This window comes from Monomorium pharaonis, chromosome 5, assembly GCF_013373865.1.
Source record: "Monomorium pharaonis isolate MP-MQ-018 chromosome 5, ASM1337386v2, whole genome shotgun sequence".
NCBI lineage: Eukaryota > Metazoa > Arthropoda > Insecta > Hymenoptera > Formicidae > Monomorium > Monomorium pharaonis.
The window spans coordinates 25054016-25078014 of NC_050471.1; the positions used below are offsets into that span (position 1 = coordinate 25054016).

At 41.9% G+C, this 23999-nt stretch overlaps 1 protein-coding gene across 3 annotated transcripts; it reads left to right on the top strand.

Annotated features, from left to right (window-relative positions):
* Nucleotides 1-5871: 5871 nt before the first annotated feature.
* LOC105839748 (LIM/homeobox protein Lhx9) lies at nt 5872-23450 on the top strand. Of its 3 annotated transcripts, none has more exons than XM_036286968.1 (7): nt 5872-6928; nt 8022-8329; nt 11862-12294; nt 15122-15295; nt 15970-16193; nt 20017-20252; nt 20537-20791. In XM_036286968.1, exons 3-7 carry the CDS (start codon nt 11960-11962, stop codon nt 20789-20791), a joined length of 1224 nt encoding a protein of 407 aa, XP_036142861.1. In that variant the 5' UTR covers nt 5872-6928; nt 8022-8329; nt 11862-11959. The 3 variants fall into 3 exon arrangements, with proteins under 3 accessions (XP_036142861.1, XP_036142862.1, XP_028048431.2); XM_028192630.2 differs by having other exon boundaries at nt 5874-6928; nt 11914-12294; nt 20537-23450; XM_036286969.1 differs by lacking the exon at nt 8022-8329 and having other exon boundaries at nt 11914-12294.
* Nucleotides 23451-23999: the final 549 nt, after the last annotated feature.

Genomic DNA, 23999 nt, shown 5'->3' on the forward strand with positions numbered 1-23999 from the left:
AAAATTAAAAATCCTTTTCCACAATTTAAGTACAGACGGTAACATAATGCGAACGAGTTTAAATTTGTAGATTCCTTCATATTCATTTTCTATTGGGATTTTTAGTCATTAACTTCAAGTTTTGGGGAAGAGAAAGGGCTCGAATTCTCATAGCCCCTCTTCCTAATTACATCATTGTTTTAGGCTGTTTAAGGAATGCCTGTAACACCTAAAATAAAATAGAGTTAATAATTATATAATAACAATAATATATATATGTATAATAATATGAAGGATTTGAATTCTTTCGTACTAGTTGTCTCGTAACGAGGCATCTAATATGTCACAAATCGAAGAAATTAAAGTACAACTGACAGTTTATGACATCTCTCCTATATGCAGCGCTATATCGCGCGTGTTCCGGAAGACTACGGCGACTACTACCGGAACAACCCGGCTGACATTCACGTGGAATCATCGAGCGCGCGTCTCGTCCTCCTGACAAGATTCCGCGTAAGAGCGAGGCGGCCGAGAGAAGGCGGGCCTTTTTTACGGGCGCGCATGTTCTCGCGATCGTCAATTACCCGGACGACAAGCGGCGCTGCTTTTTGCGAGAACCAGCCGTGGAGGAGCGTCGCCACCGCCGCCGCCGCCGCCGTCGTCGTCGTCGTTGCCGTCTCTTCCTCCTTCTCTTGCTTCACCTCCTCTTCTCCGACCCAGCCCTCCCTCACCCCACGTTCTTGCGACGCTTCCTGAAGATCTCTCGCGGCCCGCACGGAGGGCCTGATCGGCTGTTGCACCGAGCCCGGAAGATCGCCTTGGCGCGCGTCTCCCGCGGGGAAACGCGCCATTTATCCACGTCAGCCTCATTCACCGACACGCACGCCGGGGCCGACTCGCAATCTACGATCCTTACCCACGTGACGGTGCCGCGCATAAATACACTTCATGCGCACGCATTCGTGCGCTCCTCCTTCCTTCCTTCCGTCCTGTCGTTCGCTTCTTTCCTTCGCTCTTTCACCTTCCGAGAAGGCAAGGCTTTTGCGTATCGCGGAATAACTTGGAAGAGACTTGGGAAAGGGGGGGGGGAACTAAGAATAGATTATGAAATATACAGGAAATATTTATACGGTTCGTGGAGAAAACAATGCTTTAAAAGCGTACATAAAGTGGTAGGAAATAATTAAAAATCATATAAGGATGAGGCGTCTGACGTATCAAATGCATCTTTCCGAGTCTTTCATTGAATACTGTTATGAATTTCTCACAAAGTGTTTCGGAATTTTTTAAATACATTTCCCTACATTTCATCGATAATATCTGAGCTGATCTGAAACCAGATGTTAACCATTTGAGTAGATTCTTTCACATTTTGTCAAAATTAGGGCTGTTGTTTTTTGACAACTTTGTATATTCAAATCTTCGAACGGATTTGAAGCTTCAAAGTTCGAAGTTAATTTTGAAGGTTTATAGAATTCTTTGCAAGCATTGAAAATTTAAAATTGTCAAAAGCCCCGATCTCAAAATACTCGTAAAATTTCCCGTAAATTTACTTGTCTCCTCAAGATTCGGCACCTCGTCGAGAACAAACGTAATGCAACGGGGAACGGGATCCAATGCTGGGAAGAAGACTTGCACGTCGTTTCGATCTTGATTTCGATCGAACGGTCGCTCGTAAAAGGATGCGTGTGGAAACTTTCGAGGGCAGCCGCGAGACGTGCGTTCCGTTTAACTCCCTCTGACGCGCGCGCATATACACACACACACACACACACACATACGCGCGCGCGCGTGTAGCGTCTTCTTCGGGGATCCCCCTGTGCGTTCTCCCAGCGCGTGCGTGCGAAACGACACGCACACGCAAACTGCGTGCGGGCACGGCGAATTCACGGTGAAGAGCAGCGGGGCATCCTGCCGCCCGCCGCGGATAGAAACGTCGCGATAAAACGCGCGTTAACGCGGAAATTAACCGTTATATCTTTACACTTATTTACTCTTACGCCGGGAGATAACTTGGGCGAGCGCCGCCGCCGCCATGTATTTTACATAATGCAACCGAGGGAGGAAAGGGGAGGTGGGAGGCTGACTCCGGCCTCCCCCTCCCCCTTCCGTCTTCCGCCACCGCGCGGAACTCGCAAACGTTCCCGAGGAACGATCTTAGGATCCGTTAAAACCATTCCCGCCAGGTGTCTTGAATTACTTTCGTGCTGTGTGTGCGGCATGAAGGGAAAGACCTACTTTTGTTCGCCGAACGGAGACTGTAACGGGGAATCAGCGGTTCCCGCCGGGGCCGTCGGGGCCCGCTAACGACGCCCGACAGCCTCCATTTTGCGGTCGCGCTAAAAGTTTCTCCGTTCGGCGTTGTCGCCGTTGTCGCCGTCTCTCACTCGTCCGATGATCGATGGTGTCGGGGACTCCGCGGTGACGCGGCCGATCTTTTTAGCGGTGCGAGGATCCCCTCCTGAGCCTCACCCGAAACCCCGAGCCCGGGCTTCAGAATGCTTGGAAATAACTTCGCTTTGCGTCACGGTCGAGCGGATAAACGGTCGACGGAGATATACATCACGTCCGATTACGAGACGTGCTGCGCGCCCGCGAGAGTTGTCCGCCTAGATTAATTGTCACATCAATTCGGCATTGCGATAACCGTAAACGACACGGCACAGTGAGCTCGGGCATACAGGCTAAGTGGACCGCCGTAAAGCGTAACGTTGGCATTGTTTCGGGGTTTTACATTCGTATACCGTGCCGCCGATCTGATATGGTAGCGAGTATCAGAGGTAACTCGCGAATCCACGAAAGTACAACGATCGCGACCGGAGTTGCCGGCATCCCCGGGGAATTCCCTTCTTCTTCGCGTTTAAGTCGACTTCTCAAAAGTTACCGCTCTCTTATTCAGGCACGAGAGACCCACAGCCGATGCAACTCTCAATCTTACACATGTAACTTTATTCATTCATAATACGATATGTCCCACCAACACCTCGTCCCTCCTTTCCTGTTCTCCGTTGATCGGAGGGAACTGGACCAGAAAGGAAGAGAGAAGGAACACAGGACGGGTCTTGTGCCGAACGGCTGCCAGCCTCTGTCAGCCTTCGCCAGATGACTCCCATTCTCGGCAGGATCCCCCGATGATGCTGGCGGGAGCATTATTTCCATCTCCATTCGGCTCTCCCGGTCGCCCCCACCCGGGCGATGATGCGAACCGGCTGCGTCGGCCAATGGGACGGTGGCCTCGCCGTGTCGCGGCTATCGCTATTGGCCGACGCCGGACGGGTTCCTATCGAGCGGGCGTCGGAGGGCCGCACCTCGCGGAGGCTGCTTCCGCCGAGGTTACTGTACCTTCACTCATCCTCCCCTTCCCACGGGAGGAAGATAGAAAGGGAGCGAGAGGGAGGAAGAGGCAGTGGGAACGAGCGGGAGAGATAAGCCAGCGCTTGGCTGCTGCTGCCGTTTCTTCTTCTTCTTCTTCTTCTTCTACTATTACCACAACTGTTTCTTCTTCTTCTTCTTCTTCTTCGTTAGTATCGCTTCCAGCCATCTATCTGTCCGGAAAGTCTCTGATCGATATGACAGCAGACCTCCTCCCTCGCCACAATGACAGTTTCTTTCTTACATGGCGCACTGCGCAATGCGCCCCTCGACTTGAAGGGGTCGGCGGGAGCGGGGGGAGAGGCGACTGGATGTGATTGAATTAGGGTGAATTTGATTGAATCGGGAGCCTCGAGCGGTTGGGTACTCCATAGGGAAGTCGACCTCGCGCCAGGAACGGAAGAGGTATTTGCCTACAGATTCTTCAACCGGAAACTATACGCGACGTCAGAATTATAATGACTGATAAGCTTAAATTCAACGAAAGGAGAATATCATTTTGAAGTGAATCAAATTGAACAGAGCGTGTGTAACTTTCAATTAATCCCGAAGGTGAGAACAATTTGAACGTCGTTAAAAAATTATATGTTGCTAAATGTTGTTCTAAATTGTGGTAAACAAATGAAGACACTGTTGAATTAATACGTGTAGTGTCACGAGTTACGGTGTTCGCGGTTGAAAAATTAGTTTGACAAGTCTCTCGTAACGTCGACTGCGTTCTCGCTTCTTACGGTCGCGAACACCAGCGGTACGCGGGATTAACGAGAACCCCGCGGTTTAAACGGGAAGTTCGATTTGTAATGACGACCTGATCGCGCGCCACCCGCGGTTAATGAGCCTAATGGGCCATCAGGAGCGAGGAATGACTCTGTTGCACATAGACGCGATGGATTTTCCGGGCGGGTTCCGCGCCGTCGCGTCAAGTCACGCCGTGTCGACTCGGCCAAATATAGTCGACCGCGCACGTAAACCCAGGCAAATTCTACAAGAACTGGACAATGTATGCGACTGTCGCTCGCATTCCTCAACTGTAATTAAAAGGCGCTCACACGAATTACGCACGTGCGCGCGGAACGGAAGCGCGATTTCTCGTACGAAGTATGCAATTTGCAGCAGCGTTTAACTTACATCGTGTGAAATTGAAAACTAAAGGTGTAGAGATTAAGCTTTAAAGTTAATCAATCTAAGCCTCGAAATTCCAGGGCTTAGAAATTTTTTTCCAATTCTGCTACGCAAAATTATAAAAGAACTTTACGCGGTCTGAAATAACAGGGCTGAAAAATTCTGCTGGAAATGCGAACAAAAAGATCGAAAATAATTTTAGATCTTATATCTCGAAAGGAGTACAAGGTTCTTATAAAAAAATCGGAAATCCCGGGAATCCTGTAACAATTGTCATACTCGAGTGCTCGAAATTGCAATTACGTGATTTTCCCGACGTGCAATTTCGCGCGAGGGAGTTCTCGTTAGGAACGAGTCCAATCGACAGTGCTCGACAGAGGAGACGGAGTGTGACAAACTGGTGGCGATATTAAAATCGCCGGGAACACGTTTTTCGCCAGCTGGTGTCGTTTAAGTAATAATTTGTACCTGTATGCGTGACTGACGCGTGACTAACCACCTCGCGTGTCACGTCATTTCTCTTCCCGAGAGCGCCTCTCTCTCTCTTCCCATCGGGATACCCCGATTGCAAATTAATTGAGAGTGAAACGTGAGCGCGCGCGGGCGAGACGTCGCGGCTAATCATGAATAATGAATGTCGCTCTAGCACCGTTCAGAATGTTTCCGGAAACACGAAATCGCTGATGTCACCGGAAGGAAAGGACGATGTGGAAAATAGGCGGAAGACTCGAGACTTGTATGCTATTTTTTTTCGCCATAATCATCGCTGATTTGTTAATGCAATATAAAAGATCATTTTCCAAGAAATTTATTTAAGGACGTCTATGTTGTATTTCAAAGTAATATCAGAAATTAAAAAAGGATTCAGGATTATTCTATTATTACGTTTGATTATTGGTGTAAAATTTGAGCATAATTCTCTTTTATTGGTAAAAGTTATTTAATTGTTTGTTTGCTCTTAATTCTTACACAAAATCGACTTTTGTAGAACTTACAAATTTGAGGAGGAATATTATTTTACGAATTAAATCAAATTTTTTACAAATGCTATAATAAAACTAATAAATAGTGCAAAAATTTATTTAAATCCGTTTATTTATTTTAAAATTTGTAGTTATTTGACTAAAGGGAGTAAATTTTCATAATTAATTAATAACGATAAAAAATTTACTCATTAATATTTGCTTTCATATAACTTTATTTTTGAAAAGATTTATTTAAGTTTTTCAGAGAAAACAAAATGTATTTTTAAACTTGTTCTAATATCCTCAACATTTTGATTCAAACTTTGAAAACTGACGCATTTTAAGTATAATATTTAATATTTATAATTTGAAATTACAATCTTGAACATTGCAAAAAATACAAATGTTCTTTTTAGTGATTGTTTAAAAAAAAAGAATAAATGGATAATCACAGTAATAATTATAACCAAATTAAGTTACACATTGATAGAATATTATAAAGCAGCTATAATAGATTGTATTATAAAAAACGATGACAGAGAATAAAAATATCTCACAAGATACTTCGTTCGATACGTTTCCCAAATTGGAGAGGTTCTCTAAGAAAACCCAGTGACTTGGCAAACAACATTAACTATGATAACATCACCAACGTACCGGTGATATTATCAACGACGACCACCAGTCGACGTCAGCGGTGAAGAGACGGGGCGAATTATTTTCACGCGAAAGACAAAGAGGAGAAGAGAGAAAGAGAAAGTGAGGAACCGATTGTGAGAGAGAGAGAGAACAAAGGCAAATGCCGCGAAAGGCGCCGGCGCGGCGCGCAGACGCCCGGCGTCCCGACGCCGCTACCCCTCGGGCCGGCTTCGAAAACCCCACCCTGTCGCCACCCCGGCGAGATCGCAGCATGAGGGGGATCGCCAACCCCGCTTCCCTGCCGCGGCGACGTCCGCCCCTGGCCCTGGGGTGGCCGTCCTAGGATCGTAATGTTATGCCGACGGGGAGCAGCTTCCATCCCGCACGAATCCACCGCGTCCTTCGCGCTTCCTTCTCGCACTCCGGCGACGGGGGTTTCGCGAGTTTCCGGCGCGCCAGTTTCCCGCACGTAGGTTTTCCGCGCGCGAGTTCCGCGCGCGCTCGCGGAGAATGTCCCTCCCCCTCCCGTCGAATTTCCGTCTGGCGGTCGCGTAGATCTCCCCGCGAGGAGATCTCTTTCGACAGTTTCCCTCTCGCGAATTCGAGAGAATCCCGCTCGGAAGTTGCGTCCGTCTCTGTCGGTTGTAAGTTTCATCAATGGCGGGTTCGCTTGATCGTTAGAAAAGTGTGAGAGAGGTGTGCTCTCTAAACCCTCAAAGCAAATTCAAAGCTGTGATCGGTATTGTGACGTGCTAATGTTTTGCATCTTTGAACCCGACTGAAGGAAGGAGCGACGTGAAAGGATCAAGAAATCTAACGAGGATGCTGTACTTTGAGAACAGGATGAACTGGTATATATATATATATATATATATTAATAAAATACTAAATAATAAAAAATTATAAGGCCAATTATTCGACGAATTTTCTTAATAATGATTGAAACTTTTTTGTGTGTTAATGTTTGTAAAAAAATTGAAAATTTAAAAATTAAGACGATCCAAGAAATCAAAGACTTTATGGTTACGAAAAAAAATCTAAGGAATCAAGAATAATTTATATTCTTTAAATAAATATTTGATATTATAACGTTTTACTCTCGTTTGAAAATCTTATGATTAAGAGATTTGACATAAAAGTCAAGAATCTTTAGTTTCATTGACTTGATTTAAATGCAAAAATTCGAAGCCTGTGAAAGAGTTTATAATTTAGATTTAATTTAGATTTCTATAGAGACACATAAGAAAAATTGCTTTTTCTTTCCGTGGAAACTAATAATTATAAGAGAAAATGTCGAGTGTCAGAAGAGAATTTGAATTAATGTTCAACGCACTAAACTTGTTACTTGAACGAATTTCCGACAGAAACTGAATTCGGGGACTTGTTAAACGCAACTGTGACTCAATTGGCGCCTCTTTCTAAGGCATTGACCAGCAATTTACTTCGAACATTCCGCGACCACTGCGGTCGCATTCTAGTTTAACCACAATCGAAAGTTCAGTCAAACGTTCGTCACTTAAAACGCTTTACTTTTTTCTTTCCTGAAGGAGATTTAAATTAAAGTTTAAATGCAGGCTTAATGTTTCAAATAATTTTAAAGAAAAATAAATGTTTAACATTTTTCAATCTTTGAAATTGCGAGTTAGATCGGGTGTCGAGAATTTAAGAAACTTTAATGCAACTAACAAACTAGTATGAAGTTTATTTGTGCGTAAGTTTCTAATGATCCGACAGTTAGACGTCAGACTGCTAAAGTTTCTCTGGAGATCGGTCGGAACGCCCGATTAAGTTTCTTATTCGAAGTAATTTATACGCGAGCGATACTTTAAAGCAGATACAATTTTGCGGTTCTCCCGTCGGCGCGGATTCTATTATCGTAGAGAACCGATGTCACGCGGCAAGAAATTATCTTCTCCGTCCATGCGCGGCTTTTCGCTTGTCCAGAGCATGATTGATGATCGCAACGACTGCCTGGTCGGTTCGAGGCAGCCGGGCGTCGTCGTCGTCGTCGTCGTCGTCGTCGTCGTCGCCGTCGGAGCGCCGGAATATCTGGGGTTGGAGCCGCGCCGCGACCGAACCGAACCCTGGGAAAGTTAGCAGGTCCAAGATGATCGCGATTTAGATGAAAATAACCAAGCGGGTGTAATTTTGGCCGCGGGTGCTTCGTCGCCGGCGAGCGGAGTGAAGCGAGGGACGGCCGCCACGCGCCAGCGGGACTCGCCGTCGCATTCCAACTGTTTAACCGATTAAAGGTGAGCAGAATATTAAAAGAACTTAATAGTGGCGTTGAAACTTGTCAGAATTTGTTTGTTTCAATTCGAATACTTTACTTGATCTAAAACAGAAAAATTTTGTCTTTTACTTCTAATAAATGAGTGAAATTCGTTCGTTTTAGTATTTCTTCTTATTTTGACGCACACATGGAGAGATATTGAGATGATAGCATATTGTTTAACAATAGATTTCAGAAATTATAATACTTGCGCTAGATGTATAATGCTATCACAAAGGTAACAGTACACATTTTAACACCTCATACTTTAAGATTATAATACACACACACAAAGAGTTTGTATTGGATGTACCATTAGAAATTAATTACATTCACATGTACAGTCGAAAGGTTAATGTTTGCCGATTTACACACCTCACTTTAATTACGTTATTCTGTAGGCTTGAAGAAATAGAAGGAGTGTCGTTTTGAAAGATACATCTGCATCAATATTGATTATATTCTTTTATTTTAAAGTTTTTTAGAAAATTACGGCTAATCTTTATTTAATAATCTGTAATAATTTATATATTTAATAATTATTTAAACAAGTTTATTATCTACTCTTACATTATATTATCATAATTTATGTTATGTTAATATAAATTAAAATTTTACTAGACAAATTCCTGTGAGCATTTTGAGCATTTCGTAATTTTTAATCTTTAACAGTGACGATTCTTCAGTCATTGCGATCTGCAATAAACATTCTGGTATGAATGCAGTTTCGCCGATGTAACTCCGCGTATTTCTCTCTTCTATCTCTCTCTCTCTCTCTCTCTCTCTCTCTCTCTCTTTCTCGCCAGAATATTTCGTTATCGAGGATCAAACGAATCGATTTTATGAAAATATGGCACGCAATAATATCGAATCCGCATGCTATTGCAAACATAATGCCACCGCAATGCAAATCCGCGGTGGTGCTGACCACTTCGCTTTTCACCTAGCACAATGCCGTTTTCAAGGACAAGTTAATTAACATTGAAGTATCGTTGCGATCGATGCTGCGTTACGACAATGCTTGAGACGATACTTTTGATACTCGGCGTTGCCTCAATGACAAAATAAATGTGTCACACGTTCACACCTGTGCACGTGCCTCTATCTAAATCCACTTTGCCGAAATCGAAATCTGCTCTGATTTCTTAAATTACCAAATAACGGATTCTAAAGTGTAATTTTTACAAAAGTTACTCAGAAATGGAAAATGATTTCCATTTCTGTCGTGACATGTGCGCAAAGATGTAACGAACATTATAACAATCTATCATAAGCAAGAGACATCGCGTTCGTATAAATCGTGATTCGAAGGCGAGAGTGGCGTTCGTTAGTGGATTCATTACCGTCGACCGCGAATTGTTTTCATTCATTGGTTTCTGTTCGTGTCATCTGAGTAGCGCGCTCTGAATGAATGCACCTGTGCACGAAGCGATTCGTAAGGATCCTGATCTTGGATTCTCGAGTCTTTACTTTATGACGATAGAAAGAAGTACCTATGATGTTTTTCATTCGCGATTACATAGAGTTTATTATGTAGCTATAAAATTCTTGTGTACACTTAAAAAAAGTGCCTTTATAAAAACTGTTCAGTTAAAGCATTTTCACAATCATTTCAACAATCATCAAATATTTTATTTTGTATAGCCAAAAATTTATTGGTTTTCGTGAAGTACATGTAAATAAAAAAATATTTGTTTATATGAACTAAATAAATAGTTTATTTTGGTACATTTTAACCAAATTTTTTATACATAGAACAACATTTTTTTTCTATAATGTATATGTACAGGTAATTCTTGTGTAACATGGTGTTTAGGTTTCTAAGAAATGCAGTGTTATGGGAAATCGTGTCATAGGAGACTAAAAACTAATTAAAAAATAAGATTAGTTTATAATATTATCAGAAATACATTTTTTAAAACTATCAATAATTGATCAAACGTATTACTCGTTAATATTAAAAAATGCACACTAATTAATTTTTTATTACTGACACATTAAATTATAGCGGTTTTTTGCGAAATATCGTTATGTTCTAAAGTTTGTTCTAGCGGCATCTGAATTTAAATACTTTGTTTTGTTTTTTTAAACTTGTATTATTTTTATTTATTTACTTTTTCTTAGCTCCTTTATAAATTTATGCTTTGCGAGGATTTCTCCTATTATTTAACCGCATTGATGCAAACTATCACAGAGATTTCTAAAAACCTATTTTTTTGTAGCAAAAATATGCATTATATATTAAACTTTTACTTTATACGTGATAAAATTAATGTGTAAAGCTATAGTAAAACAATTTATTTCTGTTTTATATATATTTGTTCTTGGCTTCTCAACATATTTATTTACGTTATTATGTGTGCAGACCGAGAGATACGATTCATATTTGTAGAATTTCAAAATCATATCTCTCGATTTACATACATAATAACATAAATACGTAAACACTTTATTATATCTTTACAGATTAATTTTAAGATTATTTCTGTACTTTGAACACCTTTCTACGTTGATTTATTCTTTTTTTAATATTTCTAATTCTTCATCATTGTTTTCAGACTTGAAAACAATGATGAATAATAAAACAAAAAAGCTTTAAATATTAATAATTCCAGTTCAATATACATCCACATGCATTCAATGCATTAAGATGCATTTTTACGAGCCTCTCGAATCAATCGTTTGAGCAATAAGAAGAACCATGTGATGACTTTTATCGCAGAATTATTATAGCAACAACTGTTATCATAAAAAAGAAGGAAAATCAATAAAGTTAAGCAACAAAGTACCAGTTGTTTGTATTTTTTACGAGACACTCGCAGCATTGATACATGTTATTAAATTATTAGCAGTTTTTAACAGATTTTAATAGTTATTTTCTTTTAAATGATTCATCTTCTAGTTATAAATTATGTGTAATATCGCTGTCGACACGACGTGACAACACTGTCAACAATGTCTTACAGCGCATAGCGTTTAAGCGTTAAACTCTTGTATACAGTTGGAACTGTTCAAACTACAAAATTTCAACCGCCGTTGAATAAGATCGATAAATCTGTCGCTCCCACTGGTCATTTTAGTAACACGTAAGATCGCACTTGTATTCCTAGAAATTTGTCTCGATATCGTCACTTCCGGTAAATGTATCCTAAATAAGCAGTAATAATTGCAGCTTCCTTTATTAAAAAAAAACTTGTATTGGCAACTATAAATTTATGAACAGCATCTATGTATTGTAATAAACAATAATAAGTTATACAAAGCTATAGAATTTAGATTTCTATTTTTCTAAAGTTCTTTTGAAATGTACTACAAATCAATATCACTGTGTATATATTTTCTTATAATATAATGTTGCCGTGATAAAACAAATTATATTTATAATTATTGTACTGAAACGGCAGCAGCAACAACTATAATATAGTTTATTGAACTGCGTGTAATAATTTCACAATTGTCAGAACTGTAGAATTTTTTTCTGTGCATTTGCCTCTCTTTGTCGCTCCGTCCAGACAAGCGACACGCCATACGTCATCACCAAGGCTTGCGATATGCCACTTGCAGAATGCAACGTCGACATGCAACGTCGTAACGGGGCGCGTGAAGCGAGATGCTGAAGGAAGTCGGCTGCGGCAGCACCACACCCCCGCCGGGAGACGGCGGCGGAGGGACGAACGGTCGGCAGATCGGCGCGAACGAAGGCGGCGGCGGCGGCGGCGGTGGTGGTGGCGGGGGTGCGGGAGGCGGTGGCGGCGGTATCGCCGAGGGTGTCCTCGGCTGCGGCGGCTGCGGAAGGGAGATCGCCGATCGCTGGTACCTAAGGGCGGCCGATCGCGCATGGCACTGCGGCTGCCTGCGCTGCTGTCACTGCCGGGTCCCCCTGGCCGCCGAGCTCACCTGCTTCGCCAGGGACGGTAACATTTACTGCAAAGACGATTACTACAGGTTAGTTGAAGCGTGATACGTAAAGGGAAATCGTTGTCTTTTTGAGAGACGAGGGAGAACTGTGTTTGGAGTATTGAAAGTCCAGTCTCTAGATATATCCTTTGGCTCTCTGTGTTGATTAAAATCTTCTGTCTTGTTATACTTATCGGAAAATGTTATTGTTGCTTTTTTAAGAAGATCTATTAGTGTCTCTGGAACTGCACGGAGAAAAAAAATAGTTGCAGTAACCATAATATCATTATAATTTATAGGCACCTTTGGATCCAGTTATATGAATTATAAATTTGTTTAAATTATATTAAAGTTTTCATAATCATAATTTTAAATTTCATATTCGTTTATACAACTTATGACGTGATTGCCATAAAATGCAGGAAACGTTAATATAGTACATTGTATCATAAAACAATCACTGTAAGCATCCACTATGAATATTATCGTAATAATTATTATAAAAATGATATTTTTGTCTATAATTACTTTACTATGTAATTATAATTGTAAATGTCACACATTTTTTTCTCAGTTGTCTTTCTACACATCTCTTATCTGCATTCGTCGCGGTTTCGTGAAAACGAATCTGATTTCACATTGTTCTGCGACGAATCACTCAAATGACGCGTATGGAACTGATGCGAGATTCGTTATTATGTACTTCCTTGTTTTTTTATTTATTTGGGATAGCGTTAAATTTACATACGAGAGGCGGCTTTGCCTTGCTCTCTTTTACCAAAAATGCCTTCTTTCTTAGACCACACAAAATGTTCACTAATAGCCGACTCCAAAATACACAGCTCTAGTCGTTATTCAGGAATTGGACCTCGAATTCCACACTCCGCGCTGCGATATACTTGCCGATAGAGAATGCGGAGAGCCGTAAGAAAAACGAGAAGAAAGTGAATTTCAACGAAATTAAATAAATCCTACGGAATATCACTTATTGACTTATTATTACACAGTTGGAAAATTGGCGTTAGATATTTTTATTAACATATTGTATGTCCCACAAACGGTCCACTCAAATTTTTGTATTAATTTAACACAGGATGAATACACTAGAAACAGATATTATGTACAAAATTAACAAGAAAATATTACGCTTTGATATGATTGAAAAAAAGTACTTTATATCAATAAAATAAACTTATTATATGTTGATACATACATTAAATAATCTATCACAGAATTAATGTTTTAAAAGTACATTATCTTTGTGTTATTTGTTTACCCATAAATTGTATTACTTTAACGTTAAAAAATTTTGAATATTTATTCAACATAAAATATTTAAATAATCACGTTATGTTACATTTACACTCAGGTAAAAATGCAATTCAAAAATTTGAACAAGGGTCGTTTTTAATATAGATGTAACATGTTTTCTATTTATATTTGAAAGATTGAATTTAAATTCTAAGGCATTTTTGACATTCTTAAGTTTTAATATTCATAACTTTGAAACAATTCACAATCTAGAGAAACTTAAAATTAGAATGGAAATTTGAACGTAATTGTAAATGAAGAAACAAATATATTGTTTATCATGTGAAATAGCGCGCTTACGCAATGACGTTCGCCGTTTTGGTACGAGGGTGGAATGAAAGGCTGAGAGACAAGTTCGTTAGAGCAGGGGAGGAATTCAACAGCCGTCTTCCATGCAATATGCAACAACGCGAGCCCTTTGTTTCCTACGTGGTCTGTTTCAATCCCTTGCGAAATTCACCTCAAGCAAGAATTCGCAATGCATTTACGAATACCCGCTTACAGAATAATATGTACATAACGTACCGTTAGATCTAAATATTTTTGCTCATTTTCATGCCAAGTTAAAAATTAGATATACGTTTATCGAGATTAAGAAAATGCAGGAAATTTCGATATTTTTGATATTTCAATGAAATGTTCGTTCAATTGGTGTCAACAGGAAAAGAATAAAATAATAATATTATTAAGTTTACGTGTGTGCCTGTGTTGGAAAATTTTAAAGTCTAGAACTGACAAATTATATAAATTATTAAATAATCTTTTTAAGTGACAAAAGATATTACAACTGTATTTGGAACAAATTTAATTTTTTTTTAATATATTGAATTATATATAAATTTAAAAAGAGAGCGTATTTCTTTATATATGTCTAAATCTAAAAAGTGAAACAAAACCTCAAAGCCAAAGCTTATATTAAAGTCTAAGCAATTGTTATTATAAAATTATTATAAATGTATATAAAAATATGTATATAAGAAATGCTTTAAGTTTTCCTTACTTTCATGTGCTTTATACTGTGTATCTTTTACGAATTAAAATGCTTTTCAATTTTTTAATTTGGTTCTCAGATATGTTACTTTGTAAAATTATTTTATCACTTAGAAGAGATTTTGGAATAAAGTTATTCTTAATTTGTATTTATGAAAGAAATATAATCTCATGGAAATAATGAGATAGAGTATCATGAAAAATAATAGATTTATCGAAATTTTAAATGCACAATTATAAAGTATATGAGAAACCATAAATACTTTTTCTAAAATATTTAAAAAATTTTCCCAAGTTGTACAATAAATGTTTACAATGAAATATAAACTTTGGAAAATTATTTTACTTTTCTTAAAATGTGCACATAGTAAAAAAATGTATGTCTCTTAAATTTTGACGTCTTACAATATTTCAAAGATAATCAAATTGGTTCCAAATATTGGTTGTGACACGTTCTTTGTCATATTGCCTTCTAGCGATTAGATCGAGATATTCAAGTGATATTTAGGTGATATTATTGTGAACATAAAATTGAATTTCCGTGTACACAAGGATAATTTTAACTGTCTTGCAGATTATTCGCCGTGTCCCGGTGTTCCCGATGTCGCGCCGGCATTTCCGCCTCGGAACTGGTGATGCGAGCGCGCGACCTGGTGTACCATGTGGCGTGTTTCATTTGCGCCTCGTGCAGCACCCCGCTGAACAAAGGCGATCATTTCGGCCAGCGGGACGGACTGGTGTATTGTAGGTGAGAAACAAGAGTGTCTGATCATTACTATCCTTCAAAGGCCGTCTCTCCTTGTTATCAACGAGTTCGATGACGAGGTTGACAGGAGCACGAGGCGCTTTGTCGCACCGAGTCAGTCCCCCCTCCTTTACCTCCCCTACCTCCGCGCTAATGACGGTTGTTGAGTGCTAATGGTGGTCATTGGAAACGGACGGATTCGGTCTCGGATTCCGGGAAGACGGCCGCGACGACAGATACCGCGAGGCGTGAAAGTGAGACTTAATGAATGTCAGAGGAATTTAAGAGGGTTTCTCGTGATTTCTTTCAACGTTTACCTAACGAAACGTCTTTCAAGTTTTCGCGCGCGCCATAGAATGTTTTTAAAGACGATCCCCTTAACGATTCCAAGGAGACCGCGAGAGATGGAACGAGGGAGCCCGAATTCGCCTCGAATTCGAACACCCAAAACGACTCGCCCAAAGTTAACCGCATTATCCTAACTCGCCAACTACTAACGATAATCCCCGACTCCCCCACCCTACTTCCCCCGCTACTTGTTAAATTCCGCCCCCGCGTGGTATCCGGAAGTAAACGTCGAACTCGTTCATCGAACTCGAACGCATAACGCGGAGGTCAGGTCGTCTATCGACTACTTGACAGAGAGGTTGACGACTGACGAGCACGTCGCTCCCAAGACCACACTACGAGTTGCTGTGCTGCGCCGGCGATTACGGGGGTGCCGCCGGCGGCATCGAGGACCTCGGCTCGCCGGGGGTGTCGCCGCTCCCGGCCTACTACGAGCAGAACCCAATCGCCGCTTCCGGCACGGTGCAGAAGGGCCGGCCGCGGAAGCGGAAGCTGTCGGAAATCACCGGCTCCGAGCTCCCCGTCACGATGAGACTGGCCGCTGGAGCACTCGGTGAGTCCAGCCAATGTATGTTCCGCAATTTTGTAATTCGATCCCGAGCGATCTTGTTGCCCTCGTCCACTCCCCCGTCCTCTTTCCCCTTTAGAGTCCGCCCGCTTTTAAAACTCTTCAGTCTTTTAGTATCAGAGCTGCGGTTCCGAAGATCTGTCAATTTAGACACTTAACTGTGGTGGAGAGGAGGAACTAAAGGCAAGAACAAATCGTATTAAAGGATCACCGCTCATCGAGCAGTCTTCAATATGATTGGTTCTTGGCTTTTCTTCCCCTTTGGCTCTTCTTCCCCGTCACAGCCGTGGTTAGATGTGGCAGATCCCCGAACTTGGCAGTTCCGTTTTGGCATTCGTTTCTTTAGACTTCGTAGTACCCAGGCTTTCTCTCGCTCTCCTCGCATTCTCCGCGTCCCTTTCTTTCTCTCCACTCTTTAGTCTTGTGTCTTCTCTCTATTCCACGCTACGGCAAACGAGTTAATCGGCGGAGTTGCATTATTTACCGGGCAACCGGGGGTATAATGGAGCGTTCCTTCGTGCAAACATTTGCTCGGGCCCTCGCAAGAATCGTGCAGATGTTATTTCATTTCGCGTCCGCGCGCGATTATTCGGCTCGTTAAACTGGAGCATTCGACATCTCGGGCGAGCGGCGATTTCTTTGACGAAATCTCGCGCGCGCGCTACGCAGATGTCTAATTGCTCGATGATTCAACGCGCGACGAATCCCCCCGATGCAACAAAGGCGCCCACAACGCGAGATCCCGAGGCGCCCGTTTCGCCCGGTAATCCCCGCTTGTAATCCTCATTTCTAACCTTGCGCGCAGGTAACAAATGCTGGTGTGAAATTACAGCGCAATGAGAATCGTCATCGAGCGAGAGAATTATAGCGGATACTTCACTAAATCCCAGCGTGGTGCCCCGGAGTGTGGAAACACATAAATCGCCAAGTTAATTCTCGCCGCTATCGCCATTACGATCTCGATGAAAACGGGCTGCTCGCGGCTGAAGAAAATTAGAGAGAGAGAGAGAGTGAAAAAAAATGGCGACCGTTCGCCGACCGGCGCGAAACGTCGTGCGCTCGCGTCTCGATATGATTTCCGCTGGATTTTACGATCGTTTCGGCTCCGGGCGCAAGCCAAGATGGCGGACGACGGCCGGTGCGCGCCGCGCGTGATTTCCCAGTTATTTTATAATCGACGAGGGCCGAGGATCACTCTCCCCCGGACTACCGACCGGAATTTACGACCAACAGCCATAAAATCGTCCATGAAGCGTCCTGCGTGCGCGGCCACGAGTGGGAACCTGCCGGCCTGGGAGAGAGAGAGGCCCCTCTCTCGCAGTGTTTTATTGTCTTTATATATAATTGGGACAGTTTTTGCGAAAGGGACACGCCGACGGGGGAACGCGATTCCACGGCGAGACGCGCCGACGGATCGCGGAGCCGCTCTCGTGGTAATAGCGCAGGGGCAAGAAGACGACAGGTCCGAGTATTCCTAAACTGCGCGACATGTCACCGACTAACGCCTGACACCAGTTGACGTATTGGATTGCACGCATAAACGCAAAAATTTGAGTTGTCGAAGCGGCGTTCCAACAAGAGGTCCAAGAATTTTAAGTTTTGCATCTCCTTAAACTTGCAATCTGTGCATGCAGACAAATCCCGAAGGAAAAAATACACAGTCTTCGCTGAATACAGTGGTGCGTTGGTTTGACTTATGCGAACATGAAAACTGAGCAGTTACATTAAACGTTCAAACACACGGCAGGTATGTGAAAAATGTAATTGCGATTGTTATCTCGTGAAGGAGGTTTAGAGCGAAAACGTGGGCATATTTCTTATGGCAAAAAACACGTTAATCTCACGTTGGTCCATTTTGGAATTAGGAAGAGACATTTTTTGCCCTTTCCTGCGATAGAGGAAGGACACACGCGAGCTCCGGAAAGTTTCTCCCCCCTTCCGAGGGGCACGGCGAACGGAGGGTGGGAGGACGGGCTGCTGATTTGGCGGTTTAAGAATGAGATTACAATTTGTCAGGGCGAGTTAGAAGCCAAAATTGCCGGGGCCTGTGGAGGACTGAGAATCGACGGCGACGGGGACGAGAGGGGGAATTCCGATTGCCGGCGACGCGGCAAGAAACTCGCGCAGGCGGCATTATAAGAGCACCGGCCGGCCATTCTACCGGCAGCAGCCACGCATTGGCCACGGCAGCATTCTTTTCCGGGCAGAACGGCCAATCGATGCATCTCCCGCTGCCGATACCTATCTGTCACTGTCCGCGGTTGCCCGGAGCCGTTCCTCTTTCAGCCAGAGACAGAAGCCGCGCTGAGAAAATCCCAATTTCGATTGGGTTCGAGTCTTCTCCCTCCGTTTTAATTTGCGCTTTCTTTAAATGCGAAACGGACATATTTACGTTTTCCGCGGTGGTGAGATAGAGCTTCTCACTTAGTCCCGTTTTATGTGACAAACGATTGTTTGAAGATGCAAAAGGGACTCATGACGATATCTCAGACGTGGCCTTCAACCATGCAGAAGAGGAAGCGTCTTGATTGATCAATTAGCGGTGGCCACGCCGCGCGAATTTAACTGAATTATGACGAAAACGAAATGAAGGCTAAAGAAACGCGGGATGAAAGGGAGAAGGAGAAGAATCGCCGGAAAGAGGACGGGGCGTGCGGCGCAGAGTTGTGTGCGCAGTTGCAGTTGTTGCGCGCCGGCCGGCGGAGCGAAGGAACGTATCCAATAAATAAGACGACGAGGGTAACCATTGAATTCAATCGGGAGAAGAACGGGTTCCAGTCGACGCGAAGCGGACGCGCAAGCAGGGCGCGGGGAGGGCGGGGGGATCCCAGAAGTAAATCCCCGAGCACGTATGCGCCATTACTGTTTATTGTTCCGAACTTCCATTCCCAACGGACGGCGATCTGCCGGCTCGCCGAGGCGGGAGGAGGAGGAGAAAGAGCGTGAGATAAAGAGAGAAGAGAGGAAACAGAGGAGAAAAACCGTTTTCGTGAACGGCGCCGTACGGAATTCGTTTTCTTGTCGGGACGAACGACACGGATTTCGTCCTCTTTTTTTCCTTCCCTCCCGGTCGACGATTCGAAAAGCACAGTTATACGTACGCAAGATAGGAGAGGACAGGACGGGCGACGAAAACGTGGTCGACCTCTCTCGTATCACGCAAAGTTAAAATCCTTCTAAGGTCATCACGCGCGCCGCTCGGCCGGCGCGGAATTAAAGACTGCGGAATGAAAAGTTACGGATACAAAATGTACGTTCGTCATCTTGGAAGTTACCTCGATTTTCATACGGCAATTTTTGTACGGAAAGACTGTATCTCGCGAATTTGAACATAGGTATCCCGAAGGAAATACTTCAGAAGCTTCAAGTTTTAAAGTTTTCTTCGCGCGTTCGATCTCCCCGCGGTGTTTCGGAATTTTGAATTTTCGAATTTCTGTTTTTTGTACACTAAGAAAAAAATATTGCTGATTTGACAAAATTTTTCAACTAAATTAAAGTTTTGTTATTCCAACAATTTATGCATTTAGCTTAAACGCACAAATTTCTCAATTCTAGTATTTATATATAGTTAATTGAAATATATGAATACTTGAATAGATAAAATTTAATTGGAAAATTTAGTCAAACTAAAACAACATTTTTCTCTCAGTGTATAAATAAAAAGGGATAATTTTGTAATGAATGCGACGCTTTTGTCTAATGGTTTCCCTCCGCTGTCGCGCGTCGCGCGTCAACGTCGCGATGGCCGGACGTGAAACTAAAAAGCGGAAAGAAAAGAGAAACTTTCTAGCGGACGTCGCGGTTGCAGAGCTGCTGCATCCCACGGAGCTGTCCTCGTCGATGGAGTCGCTGGCCACGTACGACGCGGGCGTGGGATCCCCGGGACCGGTGCACCAGAATCAGCGGACGAAACGTATGCGCACCAGTTTCAAGCACCACCAGTTGCGAACCATGAAGAATTACTTCTCAATAAATCAGAACCCGGACGCCAAAGACCTCAAGCAACTCGCGCAGAAAACCGGCCTGTCGAAAAGGGTGCTGCAGGTACAGGCTCTTCCTTCTTTCTATATCCTTCTTTGACGCGGTGTTCGTAAAGTATCGATTAATCATCGCTGACAAAAAACCACCTTCTTTTTCTTTAATCGCAAGAACGTGTGTGCAAAACTGCTCGACATCAGTTCCAATCACTCCAAGCGCATTGCTCCTCTTTATTTTTTATTCCTGGAACGAATACGGTTTTTTTTAATTATGATTTTGAAAAGTCATTTGGTTTTCAAGAGTTGACGATGAATTACGCGGATCTTTTTTCTTATCTTGCGTCTGTCCAGGTGTGGTTCCAAAACGCGCGCGCGAAATGGCGACGGAACCTGATGCGGCAGGACGGCGGCAACGTCGGTAGCAACGTCGGCTGTTCCGGGACGGCGGTGTCCTCCAGCACCGGCAATTCTCCAAACGTCGGGCCGGCCGCCAGTATACTCGGCGACAGCAACAGCATGCCCTCGACCTCGATGGAGGAGTTGCACGCCCTTCATCATCTGCATTCAGGCGTCTCCTCTCAGGTCTCCTTTTCCGACCTCTATTGACGACGGCTTGAAATGGAGGAGGACGCTTACAGCAGTCTCTCCAGCCATCTTGGATGAAGAATTACTCGCGCTTCCTCGTGAATTGACTGAACCGAGGAAAAACCCTCGGCAAGTCGATGACACGCGTCCATCCGTGGTCTTAGCAAGAAATCCCGCTGACGCGCGTCGCCGACCGTGGCAACGGTTGTTATTTAAGCCTGGGCTTTCTTTCAAAGGTTCTAGTAGAGTACGATCTTTGCCGTGCCAATCTTGAGAACTGACGTTACTTGAACTTCGCGAAAGCCGAAGTAGTTTTAATCCCGCGCGGGGACAAAGCTTTGGTTACGCAAAATCGATCAAGATTAAGCATTTGGGCCTTTCAAGATTCGGACAGAAACGTGTCGACGGACTTAATGGAAGGAAGTGAACTCGTCGGAGGACTTTTCCCGAAGGCAGCCTAGTCAGGTAGAATCTATAGCGGGTAACTTCGAGAACGATTATGATTAAATAATCAGTGATAATAATCATAGTTCCATGCACATCCGAATTACCAAAGTTTACTAGACGAGAATAATAATAATAATGTAATCTAGGTACGTATGCAAAGAGGGTATATCATTAGCGATTATATCGATAATTACGACGGAGTTTCGGACACCGTTCGACATATGGGGTGTTCCAAAAGGATATACTATGGTAAACACGTGTCTAAAAAAACTTGGAAGAATTCCTTCTTAATAAACTTTTAATACGCAAATGTAATGCTTTTAATTTTGATGTTTTAATTATAATTTGAATGTCACGCTTATTTGAAAATTGAAAATTTAAGCATTAAAACAATTTTTTTCACGGTCCAGCGAGCATTTCTAAAAATTTAAAAATTTAGGCGTATAACGACAAAAAGATTCAAGAATCTAAAAAAAAAGCTTTTATATGTCTCCAAGAACTCATGAAAGGACATTTTAATATATCAAATAATTTCTTAACGTTTTTGGCGATATGTGCAAATTTCTGCAAGTTTCGAGAAAATCGTACGATGAATTTTTGAATTTATTTAAATTGTACGACTTTGAGATATATTAATGCTCTCAAATTAAAAGGTCATAATTATGAAACTGTTTAGAACACCCTATGGAATGTTGCAAGGAGGGTTAAATTAAATAAAGACTCGCCCATGCTGACGGACACGTACGTTACATGTGCAATTACGTAGGGAGAGTATTTAATTTGTCCTTGTTGATTTTATACGAGACTTCGCGCGCGATTAACTTTTATCGGCTTTGCGTTGTTGCCAATTGGCCAAAGCTAATCAATTAAATACCCATTAACTGAACTCATAATCAAACGATGATAATCGTCAATATATACGTTAACAGCAGTTTCAATAAAATATTAAGAAAAAAGATATAATCTGGTGAAATTGTCTTTGTATAAAAGGTAAAAATCACAAGAGAGAATTGAGTCCGATGAACAAAAGTATGCGAAGCTCCACAGAAATTTAGGCGAGTATCTACGAATTTTATATTAGCAGCGTAAACGTACGAAAGTTTTTCTTAAAAAGAAAGGAAAGAGAAAAAAAAACGGCGTTCCTCTGCTCGTGCCAAGAAACTTAGCTAAGAAAAATTTTTTAACGAGCTGCTGGAATTCAAAGGGCATAATATATTTTTGCAAACCGCGGTTCGGGTTATCGCGTGCCATTCGGAGGAAGAGAGATTTCGCCTTGATCGAGCCTTTCACGTTATGCGTTCTTGCATTCACGTTTTCCCCTCCAAATCGTCATCTTTGAATTCGAGCAGTACGAGGCACACACACTCACACACACATAAACACACGTATATACGTGTTTTGACGCAAGTTTCAATCCCGCGCGATCCCGCGCACATAATGTGATTGCGTAATCAAGATTAGATTGTCACGTGCTCGTGAGACTTTAATCAAGTTGAACTTTTTGGACATGTGTAGCGCCGTCGTACAGGAAAGTATTCATTTAATATTTGTGTGTATTTCATAAATTTACATCCAACATGTTTCTTTCAACGTTGGGAAGTTTGAAATATTTAGGAATTATGTTGAAGTTTATTAATTGACGACCATTTCTTACGTTGATTAACGTTGATCAACCTTTTTCAGTTTTTCCTTCGGTCACTGATAAAAGGGTTTTTACATAAGAAATAAAAGGGCTTTATTTTGGTTCATACTTTAAACATTTAATATGCGTTTGAGATGCTAAATTGCAGCAAGATTTTGCGAAAACTTGGAGTGTATTGCGTGCACCAGCGTGGCAATATAATTATAACAAATGGCCGATATTTAAATATTAATTTAATGAGAAACTTACAGAGTGTCTCCTTCGCAAAACTTGACAACACTCCAAACGAAAATCGCATTACATATCGTTCCCTTTGTAGACTGATCTCTTTGTATTTATTTTCTTTATTTCACCCGTTGAAATAAAGTGAGTCCAAATACTTTACGGGCATCCTTCATGACGTATCTTGTCACGTAATGCTCGGCAGGGAAAATCGATAGGTCGCACGTTAGATATGTGTAGCATAGCGATCATTAAGCGTACATGTTAAAGAGCGAAGCAATTATTTCCAACTCTATAGACAAATTAATGTGCTACATTCGAGTGCAACTATTATCACATAATAAATAGTTACGTACGTCTCGACTCAGATGCAACTTGCTCTGCCTTCTCTAATTTGCCGTACCTTTTCCGTTCGAAGTATAGACCGTATGAAAAAGAGGTAAGTTCGTGTTCCAATTAGCGCGAAATGTAACACGGGTCGTTTCCTCAATGAATTGCGATGATTATTTTAATCTAAATTAAATTCCTTCGCGAATTAGCTTTGCATATTTCGCGTACGATGTGCTGAAACTTTCTTAACAGCGAGATGTCGAAGCCCAAGTAAAACAGAAATTCGAATTTCTTCATTTTATTATTTGCATTAATATTCTCGAATTAATACAAAAATATCGGCGTCCAACTATTGAAAGATTGGTTTTAATCCTTGGATGCCCAAAGTTTGTAACAACTCAAATAACCGAAGAATGATTTTAGGAACTTTAAATTAAGCACTGTCGAAAGTTTAACTTGAAAAGTTTCTTTAAAAATTATAAGAAGGTAGCAATTTAACTGAAAGCATTGTGGAAAAACGTCATAAAAGTATAAAAATTTCAAAGCCCCGAATTCTTTTTCTTTATCTAAGAAACAAAGTTATGTATC

Coding starts and splice junctions, on each gene's coding strand:
- LOC105839748 (XM_036286968.1), top strand. CDS start 11,960: ATGCTGAAGGAAGTCGGCTGCGGCAGCACCACACCCCCGCCGGGAGAC. Junction 12,295..15,121: donor TGCAAAGACGATTACTACAG/GTTAGTTGAAGC, acceptor ACTGTCTTGCAG/ATTATTCGCCGTGTCCCGGT. Junction 16,194..20,016: donor ACTGGCCGCTGGAGCACTCG/GTGAGTCCAGCC, acceptor TCGCGGTTGCAG/AGCTGCTGCATCCCACGGAG.